A 17,061-nucleotide genomic window follows, 5' to 3' on the forward strand; every position below is an offset into this window, starting at 1 on the left:
TTTAATAAAATTAAAAAATAAAATAAAATAAAATAAAATAAAACAGTAAAAAAAAAAAAAAAAAATATTTTTGGAGGGACATAAAGACCTTTGAACATACCTAAACAACATGTTTGAATATTAACTAATACTCGTTAAATTCAAATCAATGTTGAGATTGTACTTTGTGCTTAGCTGATTTGGTACCTCATGAATAAGAAAGAAGTATATGTCATACTCCTTGTCCACAAGAAATTTTACATATTACTACATTAACCAAACACTGCAAATTCTAAAATTAAGTGAATTATTAAAAAATTAATAATTACACTTTCTAGAAAAAACTTCACTGCACATTATGTATTTCTATTCTAAGACACAAATCTGAGGAAAATCACAGTAATTTACCTGGTTCAGTAAGTAAAGAATCTTTGTAAGAATATGCAAACATCTTCTTGGATTGATGGGCGTTTCATTGAATATACGAGCCTGTGGAAACAAAAAACACTGCTATGTATATTTTCTATCACAGATTATAGACAATCAAATAAAATGAAGACGATTATGTATATGTTTTTAGGACTATTATATATTTTAATCATAGTATCCAAATAATTTAGCTTATAGTTTTCCATTTATTATGGTATATAATAAATTATCAGATGTGATTTTCCATTCTATACTCACCCCCTTAAGTCTCCCACTTCAACTTGTGGACTTTATCTAAGAATTTCAATATTTACCTACATCATTTGAATACAATGAGCTTAGTATCTATAACTTCCTTCAAAAACCTTGCACTAAACACCTCCTACCTTATTTTACTTAAAATTCTCAACATGTGACAGAGTCTACAAATGTTTGCATTTCTATAAACTCCAGACTTTCCTATGACAAGTAACCCCTCTTCTTTTTTTCCCTCCAGTATATATTCTCTGAACTCAGTTACATTCCTTAATTCTTATTTTGGATCATAGAATTCCAGGTGCTCTGTCCCCATTCTAAAATGGAACAGAAAAGAAAAGACACACTATACTTCCAAGCCATACCTCTTGTAAGACAGCACTCTTCTCCAGATGCCGAAAAGGATTGGAGCCACTACCTATATTATGGGGGAAAAAATGTCTTTAATAGCTGGCATACACAGATGTATTTACTTTCTAAGAAGGGTTTTAAATGCTTGAGAAATCTCACCTATGCGAGGTGTCCACTTGGATATTACAGTGATAATCATTACTAATATGCATACAAATTGATTAAAATCTTTCTGACTCTGACATTAGCTCTGTCTGCTATCCTGTAAGATCCTGTACTTCTCTTTTACAGAAACTCTACCTAAAATGAGTACCTTGACCTCTTGGCCTGCCTTATTTTTATATGAATGTTACAAATATCTGCCATGTCCACACAACTGAGATTTAGATTGTGGTAAGGCTCTTCGGATTTCCCTACAGGAAAGCACTATTTTGTGTATTTCTAACATTTTGCTGGGAGGCAGAAGAGTTTATCAGAGAATTAGATACGCGTCAAGCTTTGAAGGGGCCATAGAGGTTTACTAACCCAACCCTCGACCACGCTTTGTGAGAGCAGCTATCAATCACTGAGACTTTTTTTTTTTTTTTGAGGGGACTTGGCTATCTGCCTCATTTACTCTGGACCAAAGATGGGTATCAGGATGCAACTCACTTTTGGATGCTTGAGTATTAAATGAGCTAGGTACCACGGAACAGCCTTGCCCCCAGGGAAGCGGACAGCGCAGAGGTCCCCAGGGAGACTGTAAGGTACAAGCACCACAAAGTTCATACACACACAGTCCGGTCGACCCCAGACCCACTCCGGGCCGTACACTATCAGCACCCCGCCCCCACCCCACCCCATCCAACCCCCGCCTCTCGCAAGCGCACACTCACTCCCTCCGCCACCTGCCGTGGGCCCGCCTCTTTGGTGGGCAACCCCACCCCAGGCGAACCGGCGGAGGAGAAGGCGGCTCCGAGGAGCGGCGGCGCCAGAGGATGGGGGCTGGGGGCGGGGCCGCCGAGCAGCCCGAGGCAGCGCGCGGGCGGCCGCGCGCGAGCGCGCCGACCTGAAGGGAGGCTCCGGAGCCCGGGGGGAGGGGCTAGGGGCAGGCCCCCGGCTGAAGCGGAGCGGGGTCGGAGGAGGGGCCGGGCTCCAGCTCCAGCCCCCTGGCACTCCGGCGCCCACGCCCCCAGGTTCGCAGTCCCCGAGAGCAGGTGGCGGCGGGGCGGGGGAAGGGGAAGGGGCCCTCGCGGCTGAGCCCCGGGCGTACCAGACTCCTCGTCCTTCTTGTCGAATTTTTTAATCATCTTGGACGACTTCCCGGCGCCCAGACCCACCGCAACCGTCCCAGGCGCCGCAGCCGGCAAGCGGAAGAGGCGGCAGGAAGGCCGGCCCGGTGCTCTGGCGCCGGTTGGGCCGCGGCCCCGTCACTCGGAAAGAAGGCCCGCCCTCCCTACCCGGCGCCGGCCGCTCTCACCGCCCCCGGGGGCGTGGCCACGCCCTCTCCTCCATCCCAAACCGGGAGGAGGCGGGGCCAGCGGTGGTTCCCACCGGAGTCGCATCTCCGCCCCTACAGCGACCGGTCGCAGCTGGGGGCTAGCCCCTGCCCGCACTACAAGCCACCCGGCAGCCCACACCCGGAGCGGGCAGAATGAAATTTTATTGGTTGGCACGCCCTAGATGGCGACTTCTGCAGGCCCCTCAGTCTTTGGAGAAGCGGGGGCCCTGTAGGGTTTGTTTTCACTTAATGACAGTGGCGCTTTTTATAAACCACTGCTGGGCCCTTCCATTGCGGAACTCGCTCTCTCCTGGTGCGGTTCTGGTGGGCTGCTTCTCCAGGAGTGATGAAAGGGTTAATGGTTCCCAAATCATCTGGGAAGTTGGCGAGTCGCTCCCTGACTTCTTGGAGACTGCAACAAAGCACAGGGCACCTTCGTGAAAATGGACTTCCCAAGGGAGGACACATAATGTGAAAAATGAAGAGACCCATTTGGAGGGGTGAGAAAGCTGGTCTTTACTCAGAGCAAGAAGGGTAGGTTTTGGACCACTGACCACCATTCCCAACTTTGTTTATAATTCTTCCCTTCATCAAGACACACTTTAAAACACTACCAGTTTAGGATCTTCCCTATCTAACCCCACCCCTTTCAAATGATTCCATCTGTGACCATTTTGACACTTGTGTGTTTATGTGTGTGTGTGTGTGTGTGTGTGTGTTAGTTGCTCAGTCGTGTCCAACTCTGCGGCCCCATGAACAATAGCCCACCAGGCTCCTCTGTCCACAGAATTCTCCAGGCAAGAGTACTGGAGTGGGTTGCCATTCCCTTCTCCAGGGGATTGACGCATAACTCTTACTAAGTTAAGGTACTTACACTTGTGCGTTCAGATTCCTCTTAGCCCTTTCCTAAAATGTGTGTTGATTTTCAGTTCTCTTGTCTGAGAGTGTGACTAAGAAGCTGTTTCTACCTTTGGCTTCAGTATCACTTTTTCCAGATTCTCTTTCAATTTCAGCCCTTCTTGGACGCCTCTGTTTGGGCTTGTCCTGTTCCCATCCCTCCCCTCTATTCTGAAGCATTATGCCATGTAAATATATCTTAAATCTCTTTTCTTATTCCTACTGCTATTGCCTTAATTCAGGTCCTATCTGTTTTTTGGACAGCCTCCTAACCAGCCTTCATGGCCCCCATCAAAGCAGTTTTCTATGTAACCTTTTATTTGGATGCCTGGTAAATATGGAACATTATGGATGGAAGGAGGACTTGCTAGGTTCTCTTTTGCTTGAAGTAGAGACACTGCATCAACTTCACAATAGATCGTTTAGGAAAAGCACAGTAATGGCCGTTTAGATACGTAGGGTAAACAGCCATTCATTTTTCTTGAGGGAAACTGTAAAGTTACCATAATTCTAAGAAATTCTGCAGACTGAGATATTAAGTGTTCTGTTTAGAAGTGTAAATTGGGTTATTGGGTTACCTTAGCAGAATCATGGCCTTGGAAAATCAGAGAAATTTTAATCCAGATTAGATTCTAGACCCTGGAGAAACTCTTTCTTCTAATATGGATTTAAACTAAACTGCTGATATCCTGCATATGGTATCAATTGAGATTTAACTCCAATTTTACTAAATATACTATTATGCTTGCCTTTTCTGGCTTATAAAGCTCAAACCTTGCTTTCCATGTAGAGTTTCCCTTGAAGGAAATAGACGTTCCTACTTATTTATTCTGGGCCTGAAAATAAAAAGGCTTAGGGGAAAGGAGCAACCTCTTCCCCTCTCGTGGGCTAGAGGTATTGGAAGCCTAGGCAGAGATGGTGCACGTAAACTGAGAGACTCCCAAGAATGGATAATATGCTGGGGGCCTGCTGGTAAGTGTGAAGGAACTTGGAGGATGGAGGGGAGGGTTGAGGCTGAGCTTAAGAGTAGCCCTTTTTATTTATTTATTTTTAAATATCTGTTTGGCTGCACTGGGTCTTAGTCGCAGCATGTGGGATCTAGTTCCCTGACCCAGGATTGAACCCGAGCCCCCTGCTTTGGGAGTGTGAAATCTTAGCCACTGGGCCACCAGGAAAATCCCAGAGTGGCCCCTTTTAAAACAAGATAAATGACTCTCTGCCACCCTTGAACTTTCGTCCACATCTGTGAAGTGTTTTGGGTTTTAGTTTTGTTTGTTCTGTTGTGGCTGTTCGCTGCAGCGTGTGGGATCTAGTTCCCTGCCAGGGATCAAACCCACATCCCCTGCATTGGGAGTGCAGAGCTTAACCAGTGGACTGCCAGGGAAGTCTCTATGAAGTGTTATTTAATGCCACAGTTTAGGTTTAGCTGTATATAGGGAGTTAAGAGGGTACTTCCCTGATGGCTTAAGTGGTAAAGAATCCACCTGCAATGCAGGAGATGTGAGAGACATGGGTTCAATCCCAGGGTCAGGAAGATCTCCTGGAGAAGGAAATGACAACCCACTCCAATACTCTGGCCTGGAAAATCCTATGGACAGAGGAGCCTGGTGGGCTACAGTCCATAGGGTCACAAAGAGTCAGACACTACTGAACACTCAAGCACAGGGAGTTAAGAGAGGCAGTAGGTGGGTGAGGTGGCGCATAGGTCCAGGAGGAGCAGAGATGCTTGAAGGAGCCAGGTAAGGGTTGGTAAAATATGCCCGCATGCCTCTGGAGTTGTGACTGTTGGAACTAAGGATGGTTGGCTGCCACTAGAATGGCCTTGCAGAACAGGGAAGCATACCTTTAGGAGTTTCAGAAATTGCTCAAGGAAAGAAACCCCAGAGGAGAAATGAACCTTATCTTGGAGCCATAGGCTAGGGAAGTCTGGGGACTCACTGATTAAACTAATACACAAATGTAAGTTCAGTGCTCTGAAATTCTTCAGTGGGTCATAAACACTTGCTGGATAAAACCTAAGCCTTTGTTTATACTGATAGACAAAGCCCTTAGTGACCTGGCCATCCATCTATCCTATGTATTGAAAGTGCTATTACTGGTGCTTGATAAATATCCGACACTTAGTAAGTGCCCGATAAATGTTGCTAAATGAATGACAGTTTGTGAGGAGCATTCTTATTGCACCCCTACCTTATCCCAAACCTATTCCACACTGTCCTGCCTCAGCCCCAAGGAGACTCATGGACCTTTGAGACTCACAGCTTATCCTTTGGCCCTTTTAGAACAGTTTTCCTCAAAGTGTGATATGCACACCCCTGGGTAGTTTGGGAGATACGTAAACATTTTAAATTTTAATTATTATGAATTTGATTAAATGTATGCTGTGCTTTGTCCTTCAGTCATTTCCAACTCTTTGTAACCCCAGGAACTATAGCCCACCATGCTCCTCTGTCCATGGTGGCACGAATACTGGAGTGGGTTGCCATGCCCTCCTCCAGGGAATCTTCCCAACCCAGGTCTCCTGCATTGCAGGTGGATTCTTTACTGTCTAAGCCACCAAGGAAGCCTCAATTAAATGTATAAAAGGAGAAAAAAGCCCATGTGTTAGTATATCAAACCCATGATGTCAATAACATAGGACATTAGGACATAGGACATAGAACAATAACATAGGACAATAATTAGGATGAAACCAAAAAATAATAATGCTTTTAAAGAAAAACATTAAGTAAATTATAGGGCAAACAACACATTGACCAAAACTAGTAACGTGGTGGGTGATGTAGTTTGGGAAACACTACGCTGGAACTTTCTTGAAATTTGAGGATTTAAACAAGATCAAAAGCCTAGAACCACTCAGGCTTCTATCTGTTCTTGGCTTCCATGATACACAGAAAAACAGTCTCTGGAACCTCCAAGAGAGATGTTGATTTGCCCTCAACATTCATCCCCATAGGTTGTCCCTCCTGCCCACATTGCTGTCTTGTAAAGCATTGCTTTGAAAGAGAGGACCTTACCATCATTCTTCATATATTTTTTACAGACTGAAGCAAAGGTGAGCTGAGGGTACATTTTCTTCTGTTGCCTCAGAGTGTAGACCTTTGAATACTTCCCTTCACTCTTGAAATCCTTGTCGGTGGAAAACCTTAACAAAGAAAGTTGACTTAGTAGGTCCTAGTGTGGGGCTGAGGTAGGGGTAGGGGGTTATTGGAACCAGGCACTACAACCTCAGCTTCTAGGGAAGAAGAAAGGACAGCACAATTAGAGGGTGTTCATTGGTACAGAGTGGCAGTATTGTTCAGTGGAAGGGATGCTTCTAGAACCTACTATTGCAAGCCTATGAAGGAACTCCAGAATCTCCTCTCTCCTCTCCAGACTAGATAGAGGCTGCTCCTATAACCAGTTTCAAATCAGATTGTTCCTATATCACAATCCTTAACATGCACTGAGGGAGATTTTTTGGTTCCTCAAATCATAGACCTTTGACTACATCTCTTGTGAAAAATCTTAGTTTGCATTACTGTTTCTCTGTCGCTAAGGTGGAAATGTGGTTGGGGGTCACGTAGGAAAGCTGTCTTATTGTTATACAGTTCTCCACATTCCCTATAACCAAAAAGTATTTGTTAAATCATATTGAAGAGAGATAGTGACATGAATAAGGAAAAGGGAAGAAAGACCCAGGACTCCACCTAAACCATTGTTCTCGCTTGGATGTGGTGTCCTCCATCAGCATCAAAGGGAATACTGGTTTCAGTCCAGATCTTAAGTTTTTTTTCTGAGGCATCAAGGGTAGGAAGAAGTTCTCGGTGGGCTTGTGCTGATGACTTTCCTGCAGCAACAGGAAGAAGAGTAAGTGAGGGAGTAAGCTGAGTCCCCTGGGCTTAAAGGCAGAGCTAGGTTCCTGGACTAAGCTCCAGTTCCCCTAAACTCAGCAACAAGACCTGCCAAAGAGGGAAGTAGGGGTACAGAAACCCAAAGAAGAGAAAAGCAATTCCCTAAGTAGGCTAACACATATTCATTTCACAGCCAGATGATGTGTCTAAATTTTGCTCAGATTCCAAAGTCATTGATGAAGCTTGCACACTAGCCCTTTGTGTAAATGGAAGAATTTCCTGGATTTTGAGGATTCACTTAGTGAATTGCTTAGGAAACCAAACATCTGGTAATAAATTGGGAAATATTGTTGATCCATGGGATGCTACCCACCTTCCTTACAGATGGCTGTCTCATTCACACCCTATTCTCTGCAGTGAAAAGGCCACAGAATGGGATGTTTTGTGAGGTAATAATTTTGTCATTATTAAAGTCATAGAATCAAAGACTTTCAAAAGATCTTAAAGGCCATCAAGTGTAACCATTCATCTTATCCCCACCTTATTATTATCAAGTGGTCAATCTTCCTATCTCTAAAAACCTAATCTACTTAATTAATAGCTGATTGCTAACACCCTGTAACTTCTACCCTACAGTCCAAATTGCAGCCATGAAATAGAAGGACACTGGCTCATTGGAAGAGAAACTACGACAAACCTAGAAAGAGTATTAAAAAGCAGAGACAATACTTTGATGACAAAGATCTGTATAGTCAAAACTATGGTTTTTCCAATCAGTTCAGTTCAGTTCAGTCGCTCAGTCGTGTCCAACTCTTTGCGACCCCATGAATCACAGCACGCCAGGCCTCCTTGTCCATCACCATCTCCCGGAGTTCACTCAGACTCAGATCCATTGAGTCAGTGATGCCATCCAGCCATCTCATCCTCGGTCATCCCCTTCTCCTCCTGCCCTCAATCCCTCCCAGCATCAGAGTCTTTTCCAATGAGTCAGCTCTTCGCATGAGGTGGCCAAAAACTGGAGTTTCAGCTTTAGCATCATTCCTTCCAAAGAAATCCCAGGGCTGATCTCCTTCAGAATGGACTGGTTGGATCTCTTTGCAGTCCAAGGGACTCTCAAGAGTCTTCTCCAACACCACAGTTCAAAAGCATCAATTCTTCGGCACTCAGCCTTCTTCACAGTCCAACTCTCACATCCATACATGACCACAGAAAAAACCATATCCTTGACCAGACGGACCTTAGTCAGCAAAGTAATGTCTCTGCTTTTGAATATGCTATCTAGGTTGGTTATAACTTTCCTTCCAAGCAGTAAGCATCTTTTAATTTCATGGCTGCAGTCACCATCTGCAGTGATTTTGGAGGCCAAAAAAATAAATTCTGACACTGTTTCCACTGTTTCCCCATCTATTTCCCATGAAGTGATGGGACCAGATGCCATGATCTTTGTTTTCTGAATGTTGAGCTTCAAGCCAACTTTTTCGCTCTCCTCTTTCACTTTCATCAAGAGGCTTTTTAGCTCTTCTTCACTTTCTGCCATAAGGATGGTGTCATCTGCATATCTGAGGTTATTGATATTTCTCCTGGCAATCTTGATTCCAACTTGTGTTTCTTCCAGTCCAGCGTTTCTCATGATGTACTCTGCATATAAGTTAAATAAGTAGGGTGACAATATACAGCCTTGACGTACTCCTTTTCCTATTTGGAACCAGTCTGTTGTTCCATATCCAGTTCTAACTGTTGCTTCCTGACCTGCATACAGATTTCTCAAGAGGCAGGTCAGGTGGTCTGGTATTCCCATCTCTTTCAGAATTTTCCACAGTTTATTGTGATCCACAGAGTCAAAGGCTTTGGCATAGTCAATAAAGCAGAAATAGATGTTTTTCTGGAACTCTCTTGCTTTTTCCATGATCCAGCGGATGTTGGCAATTTGATCTCTGGTTCCTCTGCCTTTTCTAAAACCAGCTTGAACATCAGGGAGTTCACGGTTCACGTATTGCTGAAGCCTGGCTTGGAGAATTTTGAGCATTACTTTACTAGCATGTGAGATGAGTGCAATTGTGCGGTAGTTTAAGCATTCTTTGGCATTGCCTTTCTTTGGAATTGGAATGAAAACTGACCTTTTCCAGTCCTGTGGCCAGTGCCAAGTTTTCCATACTTGCTGGCATATCAAGTGCAGCACTTTCACAGCATCATCTTTCAGGATTTGAAATAGCTCAACTGGAATTCCATCATCTCCACTAGCTTTGTTTGTAGTGATGCTTTCTAAGGCCCACTTGACTTCACATTCCAGCATGTCTGGCTCTAGGTGAGTGATCACACCATCGTGATTATCTTGGTCATGAAGATCTTTTTTTGTACAGCTCTTCTGTGTATTCTTGCCACCTGTTCTTAATATCTTCTGGTTCTGTTAGGTCCATACCATTTCTGTCCTTTATCGAGCCCATCTTTGCATGAAATGTTCCCTTGGTATCTCTAATTTTCTTGAAGAGATCTCTAGTCTTTCCCATTCTGTTCTTTTCCACTATTTCTTTGCATTGATCACTGAGGAAGGCTTTCTTATCTCTCCTTGCTCTTCTTTGGAACTCTGCATTCAGATATTTATATCTTTCGTTTTCTCCTTTGCTTTTCACTTCTCTTCTTTTCACAGCTATTTGTAAGGCCTCCCCAGACAGCCATTTTGCTTGTTTGCATTTCTTTTCCATGGGGATGGTCTTGATCCCTGTCTCCTGTACAATGGCACGAACCTCATTCCATAGTTCATCAGGCACTCTATCTGTCAGATCTAGGCCCTTAAATCTATTTCTCACGTCCACTGTATAATCATAAGGGATTTGATTTAGGTCATACCTGAATGGTCTAGCCGTTTTCCCTACTTTCTTCAATTTGAGTCTGAATTTGGTAATAAGGAGTTCATGATCTGAGGCACAGTCAGCTCCCAGTCTTGTTTTTGCTGACTGTATAGAGCTTCTCCATCTTTGGCTGCAATAGAATATAATCAATCTGATTTCGGTGTTGACCATCTGGTGATGTCCATGTGTAGAGTCTTCTCTTGTGTTGTTGGAAGAGGGTGTTTGCTATGACCAGTGCATTTTCTTGGCAAAACTCTATTAGTCTTTGCCCTGCTTCATTCTGCATTCCAAGGCCAAATTTGCCTGTTACTCCAGGTGTTTCCTGACTTCCAACTTTTGCATTCCAGTCCCCTATAATGAAAAGGACATCTTTTTTGGGTGTTAGTTCTAAAAGGTCTTGTAGGTCTTCATAAAACCATTCAACTTCAGTTTCTTCAGTGTTACTGGTTGGGGCACAGAGTCATGTACAAATGTGAGAGTTGGACTGTAAAGAAGGCTGAGCACCAAAGAATTGATGCTTTTGAACTGTGGTGCTAGAGAAGACTCTTGAGAGTCTTCCCAAGAGGACAGCAAGATCAAACCAGTCAGTCCTAAAGGAAATCAACCTTGAATATTCATTGGAAGGACTGATGCTGAAGCTGAGAATCCAATACTTTGGTCACCTGATGCGATGAGCTGACTCATCGGAAAAGACCCTGATGCTGGAAAAGTTGAAGGGCAGGAAGAGAAGTGGGTAACAGAGGATGAGATGGTTGGTTGGTATCATTAACTCAATGGACATGAGTTTGAGCAAACTCCAGGAGATAGTGAAGGACGGGGATGCCTGGCATGCTGCAGTCCATGGGGTCACAAAGAGTCAGACATGACTGAGTGACTGAACAACAGCAAAACTCCAAACAGAACAAATCTAGTGTCTCTTTCATAGAGACCTTAAATAATTTAAAGAAATCCATCACATTTCCCCTGAGTTCCATCTCTCTTCCAGACTCAACATTGCCAACATTGTGAATTTTTTTCATATGACATGGCTTTGGGTTATTCCCTATTCTCCCGATTTCTCTCATTTTAACTCATTTAAGAAAGTTACAAATTAGATTCTTCCTAATGTGTGGCAAACTGAAATGGGAACAATATTCTAGGTGTAGACAGCTGCAGGATATATCTCATTAAAGTCCCTATTCAAATGTGATCACTGCTTCTGAGAACCTTCTCTAGCAACCCTGTCTAAATCACACCCATCACTCTCCATTCCTTTATCCTACTTTTGGGGGCACTTATTACAATAGATGTGTTCTGTGCAATTGTTGACTTGCTTATTGTCTGTGTACTCCACTGGAATTAAACTTTGACTTAGTCACTGATAGATCCTTACCACATAACATAGCCTGGCAAATAGTAAGTGCTCAATAAATGTTATTGAATGAATAAAAGAATCACAGAATAAATGAATAACCAAACTAATTAGTTGACCTGTACTGAACCTTTTAGCTCAGAATTTTCAAACCTCTTTTTTAAAATGTTTGCTGCTGAATTAACCATGTCTTTTTTTATATTTGTTATTACATATATTGGTTATTTTGTTGTATTTATTTGCTATATCTGTTACATTTATTGTTTAATTCTCATAAAAATCTCATAAATTCTTATAAAAATCCTGTGGCTGAACCATGTCCTTTTGATTCTCATATTCTTGAAACTATTTCATTTTGAGGAACAGGATTCATTGACGTTACCTCTATTAATAGGGGTATTCATTTAAGTTACCTCCATTTATGCCTAGGACCTGTCATAGCCAATAATCTGACCGCAAAAGAGCAGAAACCTTAGCAGAGCTAGATTTTAGAGCAGAAAAACAAGAATAAAACCATTATTTGGAATCCAAAGCAGCACGAGCTAAGGACCCCAACTGCATGAGCTTGTCTATCTTGTCTCATATCATTTAGCATCATGCCATTAACATGTTTCCTACTTTCTTCCTGTCTGCTTCCTTCTCGCTCTAGCATTCATTCCTTACTTTTGCCCTGAATATCATTTTTTTTTAACCTACAAATTTTGCTTCAATCTGCCCCTACTTACCTACTACCTTCTTACTCATGGTTTGACTTTTTTCTGTCCTTCCCCTCCATGTCCTTTCAGTTTTTATTCCCACATGCACATGTGTGCTAAGTCACGTCAGTCGTATCTGACTCTGCAACCCTATGGACTGTAGCCCACCAGGTTCTTCTATACATGGGATTCTCCAGGCAAGAATACTGAAGGGGGTTACCATGTCCTCCTCAAATCTCAACGCTCTCCTCCTCCTCACACACTCTCAATCTTTTCCTTTCCCAATTCAGATGCCTGAAAGCAAGAATCTGATTAGCTCAAGGATTTTGGTTGTTGGTAGGTTACAAAACTAAGCAGGACCCTGTGGAGCTCCCGGGCACAAAAATCTTTCTGTCGCCTATTTCTCATTTGTAGGGACTCCAGCCTCCATGACCTTCCCTGATTAGCAAACAGTTGCTAATCAAGGGAAGAGTAGTCAAGAAACCACCTGAAGCAAGATTAAAGGAACCAGAGAAGTTCATCAAGGCCACCTGAGACAAGATTAAAAGCGTTCAGGCCCTGCACACAGCCTAATTTTATCAGCAACCCCACTCATGAACTATTCATATAAAACTCCTCATCAAATCCTCCTAGGTTGGGACACAAAGTTTCTCAGCGTAGGAGCCCACTGTGTCCCCCTTTGCCTGGCAAAGCAATGTCAACCACAAATTGTCACTTACCAATTGCATTGCCAGTGACTGAACACAAGGGCGTTTGCCATCTGCCTGTGCAGAGATTGAACACTGTGCCACAGCAGCTGTTGACTTTTAACACCTCCTGAGGGAATTCAGTTTGGAGTGAGGCACTCTGTGCTCCAGGGAATCTGGTGGGACAGGTCTTTAGATAGTTGGGTGTTTTTCAGTCAGTTCAGTCACTCAATTGTGTCCAACTCTGTGTGACCCCATGGACTGCAGCATGCCAGGCTTCCCTGTCCATAGCCAACTCCCAGAGCCTGCTCAAACTCATGTCCATTTAGTCAGTGATGCCATCCAGCCATCTCATCCTCTGTCCTCCCGTTCCCCTCCTGCCTTCAGTCTTTCTCAGCATCAGGGCCTTTTCTAATGAGTCAGCTGTTTGCATCAGGTGGCCAAAGTATTGGAGTTTCAGCTTCAGCATCAGTCCATCCAATGAATATTCAGGACTGATTTCCTTTAGGATTGACTGGTTGGATCTCCTTGCAGTCCAAGGGACTCTCAAGAGTCTTCTCCAACACCACGGTCCAACAGCAGCAATTATTTGGTGCACAGTCTTTTTTATGGTGCAACTCTCACACCCATACGTGACTACTGGAAAAACCATAGCTTTGACTAGATGCACCTTTGTCAGCAAAGTAATGTCTCTGCTTTTTAATATGCTGTCTAGGTTTCTCATAGCTTTTCTTCCAAGGAGCAAGAGTCCTTTAATTTCAAGGCTAGAGTCACCATCTGTGGTGATTTTGGAGCCAAAATAAATTCTGTCACTGTTTCCATTGTTTCCCCATCTATTTGCCAAGAAGTGATGGGACTGGATGCCATGATCTTACTTTTTTGAATGTTGAGTTTTAGCCAGCTTTTCACTCTCTTTCATTTAAACCAAGAGGCTCTTTAGTTCCTCTTCACTTTCTGCCATAAGGGTGGTGTCATCTGCATATCTGATGTTATTGGTATTTCTCCTGGCACTCTTGATTCCAGCTTGTGATTCATCCAGCCTGGCATTTCTCATGATGTATTCTGCATGTAACTTAAATAAGCAGGATAACAATATACAGCCTTGATGTATTTCTTTCCCAATTTGGAACCAGTCCATTGTTCCATGTCTGGTTCTAATTGTTGCTTCTTGACCTGCATACAGATTTCTCAAGAGGAAGGTAAGGTGGTCTGATATTCCCATCACTTTAAGAATTTTCCACAGTTTGTTGTGATACACACACTCAAAGGCTTTGGCATGGTCGATAAAGCAAAAGCAGTTGTTTTTCTGGAATTCTTTGCTTTCTCTATGATCCAACAGATGTTGGCAATTTGATCTCTGATTCCTCTGCCTTTACTAAATCCAGCTTGAACATTTGGAAGTTCACAGTTCACGTACTGGTGAAACCTAGCTTAGAGAATTTTGAGCATTACTTTGCTAGGGTGTGAGATGAGTGCAGTTGTATGGTGGTTTAAACATTCTTTGGCATTGCCTTTCTTTGGGATTAGAATGAAAACTGACCTTTTCCAGTTCTGTGGCCACTGCTGGGGTTTCCAAATTTGCTGACATATTGACTGCAGCACTTTAACAGCATCATCTTTTAGGATTTGAAATAGCTGGAATTCCATCACCTCCACTAGCTTTGTTCATAGTCATGCTTTCTAGGGCCCACTTGACTTCACATTCCAGAATGTCTGACTCTAGGTGAGTGATCACACCATTGTGGTTATCTGGGTCATTAAGATCTTTTTTGTATAGTTCTTCTGTGTATTCTTGCCACCTCTTCTTAATATCTTCTGCTTCTATTAGGTCCATACCATTCCTGTCCTTTATTGTGCCCATCTTTGCATGAAATGTACCCTTGGTATCTCTAATTTTCTTGAAGAGATCTCTAGTCTTTGCCATTCTATTGTTTTCCCCTTTTTCTTTGCACTGATCACCGAGGAAAGCTTTCTTATCTCTCCTTGCTATTCTTTGGAACTGTGCATTCAAATGGGTATATCTTTCCTTTTCTCCTTTGCCTTTCACTTCTCTTCTTTTCTCAGCTATTTGTAAGGCCTCCTCAGACAACCATTTTTGCCTTTTTGCATTTCTTTTTATTGGGGGTGGTTTTGATCACCGCCCCCTCTACAGTGTCATGGACCTCCGTCCATAGTTCTTCACACACTCTATTTGTAGGGACTCCAGCCTCCATGGAGGCTAATCCCTTGAATCTATTTGTTGCTTCCACTGTATAATCCTAATGGATGTGATTTAGGTTGTACCTCAAGGGTCTAGTGGTTTTCCTTACTTTCTTCAATTTAGTCTGAATTTTGCAATAAGGATTTCATGATATGAGCCACAGTCAGATCCTAGTCTTGTTTTTGCTGACTGTGTAAAGCGTCTCTATCTTTGGCTGCAAAGAATATAATCAATGTGATTTCATTATTGACCATCTGGTGATGTCCATGTGTAGAGTCTTCTCTTGTGTTATTGGAAGAGGGTGTTGCTATGACCAGTGTGTTCTCTTGGCAAAACTCTGTTAGCCTTTGCCCTGCTTCATTTTGTACTCCAAGGTCAAACTTGCCTGTTACTCCAGGTATCTGTTTACTTCCTACTTTTGCATTCCAGTCCCCTATGATGAAAAGGACATCTTTTTTTTGGTGTTAGTTCTAGAAGGCCTTGTAGGTCATCATAGAACTGTTCAACTTCAGCTTCTTTGGTGTTAGTAGTTGGTGCACAGACTTGGATTACTGTGATATTGAATGGTTTGCCTTGGAAATGAACAGAGATCATTCTGTTGTTTGTGAGATTGCATCCAAGTACTGCATTTAGGACTCTTGTTGACTATGAGGGCTACTTCATTTCTTCTAAGGGATTCTTACTTACAGTAGTAGGGAAGAATGGTCATCTGAATTAAAGTCACCCATTCCAGTGCATTTTAGTTCACTGATTCCTAAAATGTTCAATCTTGCCATCTCCTGTTTGACCACTTCCAATTTACCTTGATTCATGGACCTAACATTCCAGGTTCCTATGCAATATTGGACTGGACTTTACTTCCATCACCAGTCACATCCACAGCAGGGCATTGTTTTCACTTTGGCTCCATCTCTTCCTTCTTTCTGGAGTTATTCTTCTACTCTTCTCCAGTAGCATATTGGGCACCTACTGACCTGGGGAGTTCATCTTTCAGTGTCATTTTTTTTTTTTTTTGCCTTTTCATACTGTTCATGAGGTTCTCAAGGCAAGAATACTGAAGTGGCTTGCCATTCCCTTCTCCAGTGGACCACATTTTGTCAGAACTCTCCATCATGACCTGTCCATCTTGGGTTGTCCTACATGGCGTGGCTCATATTTGCATTGAGTTAGACAACGCTGTGGGTGTTTTCAGGAACAGAATTTATGATCTCAATCCTTGTATCTCCTCATATCTAAAAAAGCACTAAATCCCTTCATGGTGACATCAACTCTTCATGACTAGCAGAAAACCTTTTGTAAAGTGAGTGACCGATTACACTGAACTCCTCCTTCACCAAAATTTTATATATATATTGACCTTCCCCCACTCCTTTGGAGCAGTCTCTCAGAGCTATCTGAGATGCTGCCTCTCAGGCTGCAGTCCTCATTTTGCCCCAAATAAAACTTAACTCACAACTCTCAAGTTGTACATCTTATTTAGTCAAGAGCAATAAATCTATTCTTTTCTATTTCACCCAAAATTCTGTCTCTGAGATTTGCTTCGGTACCGGTATACTAATAATGCCAAGCTTTTGGCCTCAGTTGGTTTTGGTTTGGTTTCAGTTTTCGTCTGGTTGGTTTGGTTTAACAGCACTGATCTATAGCACAGGTCACTGAGCAGCCTATGAGATTGGCTTCCCTGTCTCTGGTGTCCTCCTCTGGCTCTAGGTAGGCATAGAAAACTGAGTCTAGTTACTCAGAATATGGCCTTTGTTCACAAACTGTGGTAGGGCCATGTTACTTAGAAAGGGCTGTGAGTATAACAACCACTGTGATAGACATGTCTGGTCCGTTCTTCAGCTTGATTGCTAATACCCACACTTTTTATACACATGTCTGGATGTAGCAAAAGAATGCTTCTTTTGTGTATAATCTTAGGCTCATAAAAGAGTGCCACATTTGTCTAGTAAGACAAGGAGGGATGCAGCATGAATATTCAAGAGGCATTCTAGATATTGGGCATTTCCATCTTCTTGGACTTGTTCCAGATAGCCCCACAAAATTACATGCTGCCAGT

The 17,061-nt window shown here is 42.9% G+C and overlaps 2 protein-coding genes across 2 annotated transcripts in view; both read right to left on the reverse strand.

The window, feature by feature from the left end:
- Positions 1-2,355, reverse strand: part of COPG2 (COPI coat complex subunit gamma 2) — a 158,406-nt gene extending 156,051 nt beyond the window's left edge. Inside the window, exons 1-3 of the mRNA XM_068973209.1 lie at positions 2,267-2,355; positions 1,029-1,081; positions 388-468 (exon numbers count right to left, since the gene is read on the reverse strand). Coding sequence (XP_068829310.1) covers positions 388-468; positions 1,029-1,081; positions 2,267-2,303 — 171 coding nt within the window. The 5' untranslated portion in view covers positions 2,304-2,355. The remainder of the gene's footprint in view (positions 1-387; positions 469-1,028; positions 1,082-2,266) is intronic.
- A 381-nt stretch (positions 2,356-2,736) lies between these two features.
- TSGA13 (testis specific 13) overlaps positions 2,737-17,061 on the reverse strand; it is a 28,644-nt gene continuing 14,319 nt past the window's right edge. Inside the window, exons 5-7 of the mRNA XM_068973456.1 lie at positions 7,081-7,220; positions 6,409-6,536; positions 2,737-2,906 (exon numbers count right to left, since the gene is read on the reverse strand). Coding sequence (XP_068829557.1) covers positions 2,737-2,906; positions 6,409-6,536; positions 7,081-7,220 — 438 coding nt within the window. The remainder of the gene's footprint in view (positions 2,907-6,408; positions 6,537-7,080; positions 7,221-17,061) is intronic.

The sequence above is a fragment of the Capricornis sumatraensis genome, chromosome 5, assembly GCF_032405125.1.
Source record: "Capricornis sumatraensis isolate serow.1 chromosome 5, serow.2, whole genome shotgun sequence".
NCBI lineage: Eukaryota > Metazoa > Chordata > Mammalia > Artiodactyla > Bovidae > Capricornis > Capricornis sumatraensis.